The 11,085-nt window shown below is 39.5% G+C and overlaps 1 protein-coding gene across 1 annotated transcript in view; it reads left to right on the top strand.

Moving 5' to 3' along the window:
* AIG1 (androgen-induced 1) overlaps positions 1-11,085 on the top strand; it is a 442,952-nt gene that overhangs the window by 173,125 nt on the left and 258,742 nt on the right. The window contains exon 3 of the mRNA XM_006834612.1: positions 6,931-7,032. Coding sequence (XP_006834675.1) covers positions 6,931-7,032 — 102 coding nt within the window. The remainder of the gene's footprint in view (positions 1-6,930; positions 7,033-11,085) is intronic.

Raw genomic sequence — 11,085 nt, 5'->3', positions numbered from 1 at the left:
TGACATTGAGATGTAATCCATACCGAAGGCTGTGCTCTTTGATCTTCATCAGTAAATGTTTCAAGTCCTCTTCACTTTCAGCAAGCAAGGTTGTTTCATCTGCATATCGCAGGTTTTTAATAAGTCTTCCTCCAATCCTGATGCCACGTTTTTCTTCATAGAACCTTACTTAGGCCTCTAAAAAACAATCATAAATGATGACCAGGAATAAAAAGTTGATCAACCTACTGCCTTCAATTCAATTCCACCTTATACTGAATCTAGAGAACACAGCTGCCTATCTTTACAGAAACAGACCACTACATCTTTCTGGCTGGTGGGTTTGAACCACTGACCTTATGGTTAGTAGTCAGATTCTTGAACCACTGTGCAACATGGCTCCTTGAAAAGCTGGTTGTTGTTGTGAGTCATATAGTTAGTTCTGAATCAGCAATAGAGTTTCTGAATCAGTATAGGGTTTCTAAGGCTGTACTTGGGAGCAGAAAGCCTTATCTTTCTTCTACTGAGTGGCTGGTGTATTTGAAGTGCTGACTTTGTGGTTAGCAGTCCAACACTTATTCTACAGCATCACTAGAGCTTCTTGACATATAAAAATCAATTGAAATGATTCAACAGATTAACAGAATAAAGGAGAAAAACTACATGCAACAAGATCATCTGACACAATTTATCACTCATTCGTTGTTAAAAAGAACGAATCCTCAGTATGAGATTAAGATGAGAAGAGACCAGACCTTCCTTGACCTGATAAAAGGCATTTAAGAAAAATCTGCAGCTAATATGAAATTTAAATATGAAAAAGGTATCACTTGCCCTTCTGATAGGGAAGGCAAGGAAGCTTAGTCACCTCTCTTATATTCAGCTTTATGCTGAAGACCCTGGCCAGTGCAAGAAGAAAGAAAAAGAAGGAAAAGGTATGCAGATTGTAAAGGAAGAAGAAAAACTGACGTTAATTGCATATGATATGATCATGTACATAGAAAATTTGAAAATAATGTCTTAAAGACAGTTACTAGTACTACTAAGTCAATTTAATGAAGACACAGGATAGAATATCAATATTAAAAAAAAGTTGTAGTTTTATATACAAGCAATAAAGCATGTAAAAAAAATGAGTACCCATGTTGCTGTTGTTAGGTGCCATCGAGTCAGTTCTGACTCATAGTGACTCTATGCACAACAGAATGAAACACTGCCCGGTCCTGGACCATCCTCACAGGTGGCGTTAGGGTTCGAGTCCACACTTGTGTTACCATGTCAGCCCTTCTCGTTGGGGGTCTTCCTCTTTTGTTATGATCCTCCACTTTGTTATTGTTAAGTGCCACTGAGTGACCCTGTATAGGGATTCTGAGACTTTTAAAAACCTTTGCTAGGGCAGAAAGCCTCATTTTCTCCCAAGGAATGGAGGGGGATCAAACCACCAACATTGTGATTTCGCACGCTATAGGATAAGTGCACCCTCCACTTTACAAACCTGATGTCCTTCTCCAGCCACTGGTCACTCCTGACAACATGTCCAAAATATGTGACAAGAAGTCTCACGATCCTCACTTCTAAGGAACATTCTAAGTGTACTTCTTTCAACACAGACTTGCTTTTTCTTCTGGCAGGCCATGGTACTTTCAATGTTCTTTGCAAAGGCATTATTCAAATGCATCAATTCTCCTACCATCTTCCTTACTCACTGTCCAACTTTTACATACACGTGAGATGATTGAAAACACCTTGGCTTGGGTTAGGTGCACCCTAGTCCTCACACTGACATCTGTGCTCTTGAACACTTTAAAAAGGTCTTGTGCAGCAGATTTGCCTGATGCAATATGTCATTTGATTTCTTGTCTGCTGCTTCCATGAGTGTTAATTGTGGATCCAAACAAAATGAATTCTTTGAAAACTTAAGTCTTTTCTCCAGTTATCATGATGTTATTTATTGGTCCAGTGGTGAGGATTTTTTGTTTTCTTTACATTGAGATGCAACCTATACTGAAGGTTGGATCTTTGACCTTCATCATCACTTTTAGCAAACAGGGTTGTATCATTTGCATATTGAAGATTGTTAATGAGTCTTCCTCCAATCCTGATGCCATGTTTTTCTTCATAGAACCCAGCTTCTTGGATTATTTGCTCAGCATACAGGTTGTGTAAGTACAGTGAAAGAATACAACTCTGGTGCATACTTTCTTGATTTAAAACCATTCATTGTTCCCTGTTCTTCTGCCAAGGCACAGCAGGTTTAAATCACTTGAATTCTGGTGCTGGAGAAGAATATTGAAAGTACCATAGACTGCCAGAATAACTAAGAAATCTGTCTTAGAAGACATACAGCCAGAATGCTGCTTGGAGGTTTGGATGGTGAGACTTCATCTCTCATTACTTTAGACATGTTATCAAGAGGTACCAGTCCTTGGAGAAGGACATCACGCTTGGTAAAGTGGAGGCTCAGTGAAAACAAGGATGACCCCCCCCCCAATGAGATGAATTGACAACAGTAACAGCACCAATGGGCTCAAGCATAAAAAAACAACAACAATCAAGATTCTAGCAGAATTTTTTCTAGAGAATAACAAGAAATGATACTAAAAATGAAAGATAACTAAAAAACTTAAAATTACTGAAACTAATTTCAGAATAGAAGGAAAACAGAAACATATGGTATGCCAAATTCCAACATGGCCCCAAATTCCCAGTTCCCGGCATACTCTCTTCCCCCGTGTGTCAGTATGATTAACTAGTTATTATTTTTACAGTTGTTCTCTTCATTTGAGTTGTGTCCCATCAGCAAATAAAGGTCCTGAAAGCTTTACTCCCTTTGTGTCATCACGGTCCATTCTACTTTGAGGAAACAGCTCCTCCCCAGTTGTATGTTGAGTTCCTTCCAACCTGAGAGGCTCAGCTTCCTGCACGATATCTGACAGTATTCATGCTCCTCATCATGCTTCAGTAGTCAGTATTCTGGTGCTCATAGCATTCCCCAGCTAGTCATAATTTTTTGTGGCTAAATATTTGGAGGTAGTCTGTCTTTTCTTCTTCTTAATCTGTCTTTGTCTGGAAGCTCACTGACACCTGTCCACTGTGGGTGACCCTACCCATGTCATAGCTTCCAGAATCACAGCAACACACAAGTCAACACAGTATGACAAACTGACAGACAACTGGTGGCAGACAATGTATACATAAAGTCACTGTACCAAAAAGAAATGGTCGATGTTCAGGCATTTCAAGAATTAGCATGTGATCAAGAGCCAATGATAATGAAGTCCAAGGTGCACTGAAGGCATTGGCAAAGAACAAGCCTCCTAGAATTGATGGAATACAAACTGTATGAAATCTTTTACCAAACTGATGCTGCACTGGAGGCACTCACTCATCTATGCCAAGAAATTTGGAAGACAGCTCCCTGGCCAACTGACTGGAAGAGATCCACATTTGTACCTAATCAAAGAGAATTGACACAGCAGAATGCGGAATCATAGGACAAAATAATTTATATCACATGCAAGTAAAATTTTCCTAAAGGTAACCCAAAAACAGCAGCAACCACACATTGATAGAGAACTTTCAGAGGTTCAAGCCAGATTCAGAAGAGGATGTGAAATGAGAGAGATCATTGGATCTTGGCTGAAAGCAGAGAATAGCAGAAATGTATTTCTCTGTGCTTTATTGAGTATGCAAAGGCTTTCAATTGTGCAGAACATGATAAACTATGAATAACGTTGTGGAGAATGAGTAGTCTGAACACCTAATTATGCTCATGAGAAATCTGTACATAGACCAAAAGGCAGTTGTTTATAACAGACAAGTTTTAAAATTAGGAAGGTGTGCACCAGGGTTGTATTCTTTCACCATACTATTCTGTCTGGACACTCAATAGATAATCCAAGAAGCTGGATTATTTAAAAAAAGAACATGACACCAGGATTGGAGAAAGACTCCTTGACAACTGCAGTATGCAGATCATACCACCTTGTTTGGTCAAAGTGAAGAGGACTTAAAATACTTACTGATACAGGTCAAAGACCACAGCCTTCAGTATGAGTTTCACCTCAATGTAAAGAAAAAATAAATCCTCACCAGTGAACCAATAAACAACATTCACATAAATGGAGAAAATATTGAAATTATCAAAGACTTCATTTTGCTCAGCTCAACCATCAGCACTCATGGAAGCAGCAGTCAAGAAATTAAATAATTTACTGCATTAGGCAAATCTGCTGCCCCAGACCTCTTTAAAGTGTTGAAGAACAAAGATGTCAGTTTGAGGACTACGATGTGCCTGACCCAAGCCATGGTATTTTCAATAACCTAATATGCAGGAGTTGGACAATGAGTAAGGAAGACTGTAGAAGAACTGATGCATTTGAGTTATGGTGTTGGAGGAGAATATTGAAAGTGTCATGGGCTGTGAAAAGAACAAACCAATTTGTGTTGGGAGAAGTGCACCCAGAAGCCAGGGTGGCCAAGCTTTGTCTGTCATACTTTGGACATATTATCAGGAGGGACCAGTCCCTGGAGAAGAATATCATATTTGGTAAAGTGAAGGATCAGAGAAAAAGAGGAAGGACCCTAATGAAATGGATTAACACAGTGGCAGCAACAGTGGGCTCAAGTGTTATAACTAATGTGAAATTGGCATAAGATCAGGCAATGCTTCGTTCTGTTGTGCATAGGGTTGCTTGAGTCAGCACTGACTCAATGGTACCTAACAACAACCACGGTTGTTGTTAGTTGTCATTTAGTCAGCTCCAATGCATGACAATACCATGTGCAACAAAACAGAACATTTCCTGGTCATGTGTCATCTTCTTGATTGTTGATATACTTGTGGCAGTTGTTTCAGCTACTTTGCATTTTGAGTGTCTTCCAACCTAGTGGGTTCATCTCCCAACACTATGCTAGGCAGCATTCTGTTGTAATCCATATGATTTTTAGTGGCTAATTTTGGAAGAAGATCACCACCTCTTTCTTTCTAGTCTGTCTTTGGAAGCTGCACTGAAAACTGTCAATCATGGGTGACCCTACTGGGAACTGAAATGCTGATAGCTTCCAGAATCATAGCAATACACAAAATACCACAATGTAACAAATTGACAGGGATCAAAATTAGTGACATTTTTGTAAAGTAACTTAAAAGAAAGCCTTGATCTCTCTATTTGATGACAGAAAATATCAAATAATCTGTACTCCATTGAATTTTGAGGAGATAACATTGAGATTTAATATAATAAATATGTAAAGCCCACTAGCAAAAATCTACCTTTAAATTCAGTTACCATTAATTCTCAGAACATTTTAAGTCTGTAGTGAAATGAACAGTCTAAAACTGTGGATAATTTAAAAATCTTGCATTGTGCCTGGAACATTTCTTTTACCAGATCTTGATGATAGTTAACCTTAAGTTAGTAATCATTTTCTTTTTCTTTTTAATATCTTGTATTTTTATTAACTGACTGTGAAAATGGTTGAACCAGAAGTGGGATAAATGACTGTGGACCCAAATCTGGTCTGAAAACTCGGTGTATGAGCTGCCATTGTAATTACTGTGTAGTGTGTTTTATTATGATGCCATCAATGTTCATAACATTGTAAATTTGAAGGGTGAATTTTTTTTCCTGGCCGAGATTACACACGTCCCCACTGACACAGTTGGAAAAGAAGTTGGAACCCTTCTTCTGATTGTTCCTTGTGAGCTATCGCTACAAGGTGTTCTTAAAAACTGGCATTACACACAGTTTCTTATTTTTAATAGTCACCTGTGTAACAGAGATGACGTTTAAGAAATTAAAGTTGTTTCTGTTTTTTAATGGTCTTTAGTCTGTTGTGCTGTCAAGCCATTTGCATCTCATTGTGACCCCGTATCAGGTTTCCAAGGAGTGACTGGTGAGTTTGAACTGCTGACCTTGAGATTCAAACCAACCTTGTGGTTGAGTGCTTATCCTGTAGCATCATACCAGGAGACATCACTCTGAACAGGCTTTGATCCTTCCCTTGGGAGGTTCCCTTTTCCATGCTCCATATATTGTCATTTACAAAAGCAGTGCATTTTAATTTTTTCTTCTCAGTTTTACTCTGAAGGTTAAGTAAGACCTTGGACCACTCATTTAGCTATTTTATTTGAGCTCCCCTTTGTAAGATAATAAATTGGGTAGGCTACTTGATTTTGATGGTTATGTTGCAGATGAGGCAAACAAGCCTCTAGAACTCAGATCAACATATCTGTCTTTCCAAGAGAATTGGGAATCTGCTTTAGTTTCTCAATGTAGCGAGAGCCCTGACTAAGACTGTCTAACTTTATAGATTAACTGGAAATGCTACTGTTGCCTATTTTATAGCTGTGGAAACTTGAGAATGTGAAGATTAATCTAAAGCACATGATAGGTTGAAGGAAAAGGGACGTACATTACTGTTTCTTGAATGTGTGCAAACTGTACAGTGGGGGATGGGATCAGAGAGAGCCACAAGTGAACTGTTGAGCCCTCTTGAGAGGAATCAAACTGGTACAGTTAGCTCTGACTTGGAGCATTTCTTCATGATGACCCTCTTGTCTCTCCCTCAAAAACAAATAAATCCCTTTGCCCAACAAAGAGAATACTTTGGGGAGATCAAGGAAAGAGGAGAGATGGCCCAGTTGTTAACACTAATGAAATGAATCTACAACTATCTCTCCAGTCATTAGCTGGTTTACTGATTTCCGGTTTAATGTAGATTCCAATTCTGGCAGCAGCAATGGGCTCAAACATAGCACAGATTGTTAGGTTGGGCCAGGATCGGGCAGTGTTGTGTTTTGTTGTGCAAAGGGTCACTATGAGTCAGTACCGACTCGATGGCACCTAACAACAATTCTGTTGGGTTCTTTAAACAATCAGTGACACAAGGATTTGCACATTATAGGAAGTTGGTGAATTGAAAACAAACTATTCTTTTTCTTTGCAGTTTGTTGTATCAGTGTTCTGGATCATTTATGCCTATGACAGAGAGATGATTTACCCGAAGCTGCTTGATAATTTCATCCCAGGGTGGCTGAATCATGGAATGGTGAGTGGACTCAAACAAATGACTTCGTTTTATTAAAAATATCTATTAGAGAGCTATTTTTAAATCTAAATTTTTCCCCATAAAAATCTACTTAGTTGTGAAATATTGGGGGATTATAATTAGAGAAGAATCCTGTATGTAAATAAAAAACCTCTTCCCATGGAATTGAGTCATTATTAAGATTATAAAGTAGGTGACTCTGTTGATTGTAAGAAGGCTTGCTGGTATTCGATGATATCATAGGCTCACTCCAGGGATAAACCTAATGTCTGTGCTGTAGAAAGATGTTTCCCCTATTTAAGGGGTAAGAATTGATTCCCAACTACAAAACTATTCACACCCCACTCCACCTCCACTTTACATCATGGGATTGTGTTTGAAGTAATTATTATATTTGGAGAATCCCCTCCTCCTCCGGCCTCCCCCAGAGGAGCAGTAAGCCTGTTATTTTTCCTTAAAGAACCATTGCAAGCACTTGGGGGTGTCTTCAGCAGTGGCAGTGTCTGCTTTGTTTGGTTCTGCCCATCCTGGGGGTTGTCTGTGGCCTCGAGATTTCTTTCTTCCTGGTCTAATTTTTTTTCTGATGTTTTACATGGTGCTACCTTCACTAGTTTCAAGTCAAATCATGTTCACATTATTTTACAAGATTTAAAACTATGTTTTCTGCCAAGAAATGTTGTGTTGTCCTAGCTCTCTGCTTCTGGAACTGAGTGAGCATTGTTTTGTTATTAGCTACAAAGCCTGCTTTTTGGTTACAGCAATTTTTAGAATATGTCACTGGGTGTTCCTAGTGAAAAGGGCAACCCATCACAGAAATTATAGGGGAATGAAGAGCTAGAAATCACGAGTCTTGGGTCCAAAATAACAGTTTCCCTTCTGCCCCCAATTGTGGTATATTTTAAGAAAAGTGGTAAGTATTAACAAATATTACTCTACTGAGAGACTTTGAGCAATCTTTTCTGACATCACCTCATCCTAGATAGCCCATCTCAGGGAACTGGAATTTTCTTTGATTTTAATTAGAGTAACAATGGTGAAGGCTTAACCGGTCATCTGGTCAAGCGTCAGACAAAGAATTTGAGTCTAATATGTCCACCTTAGGTACCTGCGAGTTCTGGCATGCGTGCTCTTCTTCTCTCAAAGTTTTTCTCTTTCTTGAATGTGAAGTCTTTCAGGAAGTCAGGAGCTCGCAGTGCTCTGCTTTCATTGCCCTTCACAATTCTTTACTGGCAAGTTCCTGCTTCCTTTTTGTGGTTGTTGTTGTTGTTACTATTGAGTCATCCTCAAACTCATGGTGACCCAATGCACAACGGGATAAAACACTGCTCAGCCCTGGACCGTCCCATGAATGGCAATGGCTTGGACCATTGTCATCCACAGGGTGTCCATTGGCTTGTCATCCTAGTCCACCTAAGTCGAAAAACTCTGCTGAAATCTGTTCAGTATCATTTGTTGTTGCTGTTGTTGTGATGGTTCTGACTCAGAGCAGCCTTTTCTGGGGCTCCCGCGGCTATGAATCTTAGTGTGAGCAGAGAGCAGTGTGTAACTTTCCACTGACAGAAAGGTTGAAGCCCAGGTTTCTCCAGTGGAAGGTGTGAATTCCACCACTAAACAACCACTGTCCCCTTGGCAGTTGCTGTGAACTTACGTGACTCCTTGTCAAAGTAGAACTGTGCTCCATAGGTTGGTTTTGTTTTTGTTTTCTTTCAATTTTGCTGTTGTTGAGAATATACACAACAAAACATACAGCAGTTAAACAGTTTCTACATGCAGTTTAGTGACACTGATCATGTTCTTCAAGTTGTTCAGTCACCTTCCTTTTCTGAGGTGTTCCTTCTCCATTAACATCAACTCAATGCCCTCTAAGATTCCGGTGTAATTTTTTTGAGTTGTCGTTTTCAGTTTGATCCCATATATTGTTGTTGTTGTTGTTAAGTGTCATAGAGCTGGTTCCAACCCCTAACGACCCTTTATAGGGTTTCTAAGGAGAGACTGTGGAGCTTGAACCACTGACCTTGTGATTTAAACAACTTTGCAATCCAGCGCATTAGCCCACATCACCATACCAGGACTCTCTATATAGATAGGTCTTAGGAAAGCAAATTCCACCCCTCTCTTTTTTTTTTTACTAGCTAAGCTAAAATATTGTTTCACTAAACACATTATAATACTAATTAACTATGATGTATGAAATCAGACCCTAAACTTCCAAACCAAGGAGCCAAATTCCATGAGGTGTTTAGTTGTACATAAACAGCCTCTATAGGTGCTCTTTGTTGTTGGTGGTGTAAATACGTCCATCTATTCAACATTTTACAAGTGTACAGTTTACTGACAGCAATTACAATAGTCAGCTGTGCACCTCTGCCAATAGTCCATGTCATGTTTTCCATCACTTTTAGCCCCCACTTCCCTTCTCCCCTCTCTCTGTTAAGCACTAATAGGTTTTCATCTCTACATTTGCCTTTTCTTATCTTTGTATATAAGCAGGTCATACAGTGTTTATCCTTTTGTGATTGACTTATTCATTCAGCATAATGTCTTCAGTCTCCAGTCATATGTAGCATGTATCAAGACTTCATTTCTCCTGTTGGTTGAATAGTATTTCATTGTACGCATGGACCACATTGTGTTTATCCTTTCTTTTGTTGATGGACGTTTTGGTTGTTTCCAAGTTTTGGCTATTGTAACTAGTTCTGCAATGATAGTCGTGCTCTGGTAGCGTAGTGGTTATGAATAGGCTTGCTAACCTCAAGGTCAGCAGTTCAAAACTATTTCCATGGGAGAAAGATGAGGCTTTCTGCTCCCGTAAAGATTCACATCCTCGGAAACCCTGTACTGGGTCTCTATGAGTTGGAACCGACTCCACGGACACATTATCACCACCAGTCTCTTCTCACGTTTCTGCTTTCAAGTCTTTTGAGTAATGCTGATTTTTCAGAAGTAGGCCTTTTTTTTTTTTTTTGCTAAGGTACCTCTTTATGGGCTTGAACCCCTAGTCTTTCAATTAGAAGCTGAGCACATTAATTGTTTGGACCATCCAGAGGCTTTACCGCCCCCTTAGAGTTAGCTTGTATACCATTTTCCCTAAGAAGACTTTCTTAACTCTCTCAGAAAAAGCTAGCTATTCTGTTATTTATTTGACACACACTGTTTAACTTCTCTGTTCTACATGCTATTCCAGTGGTGGTGGTGGTGGTTATGTGTCTCAGAGTCAGTTCTGACTCATAGCAACCCTCCCTGCATGGGGTTTCGAAGGCTGTTAATCTTTACAGGAGCAGAAAGCCTCATCTTTTTCCCACAGAACCGCTGGTAGTTTCGAACTGCTGACCTTGGGATTAGCAGCCCGATTCATAACCGTTCTGCTACTAGAGCTCCTTTCTGCATTACAGTAGCCTCCAAGAATGTTAAGCTCTTGATGCAAACCCAACTTTTGAATCTCCAGCATTTTGCCCAGGCTTATGGCATCTATTAGAATCAATATATATTTATGAAGTTGATGAGTGAATTCAGAATAGTCAGTTCCATATTTTGCCAGTCAAAACTAATAGTTACTATTATGGAGAAACTACGGTGTGCTGGAGTCTAAGTGTGGGGCAGTAGGATAAGCACTGGACTTCTAACCACAGGTTGGTGGTTAAAACCCACTAGCCACTCCTTGGAAACCCTACACAAGGACCACTATGAACCAGAACTGACTAAATGGTACTTAACAACAACAGCAATTGTGTGCCAGACATTCTATAGTTGTTATAAACCAAACTAAACACATGCCATATAGTCATTTTCAACTCCTGCATACCCTATATATGGTTTTCAAAACTATAAATCTTGATGGAGCAGAGAGCTCATCTTTTTCCCTCAGACCTGCTGGTGGGTTTGAACCACTGACCTTGAAGTTAGCAGCTCAACATTTATCCCACAGCTCCACAGAGCTGGTTTTTATAACATCATTTAATGTTCACAGGAGCGCTATGAACTAGGAATCATTATCCCATTTGCAGATGAAGAAACTGAAGTTTAGAAAGGCTGCATAAAATATCTCAAATCACT

Source organism: Chrysochloris asiatica, unplaced genomic scaffold (genome assembly GCF_000296735.1).
Source record: "Chrysochloris asiatica unplaced genomic scaffold, ChrAsi1.0 scaffold00013, whole genome shotgun sequence".
NCBI classification, from domain to species: domain Eukaryota; kingdom Metazoa; phylum Chordata; class Mammalia; order Afrosoricida; family Chrysochloridae; genus Chrysochloris; species Chrysochloris asiatica.
The sequence above is the reverse complement of the archived record's forward strand: the minus strand, read 5'-3'. Positions and strand labels throughout refer to the sequence as shown.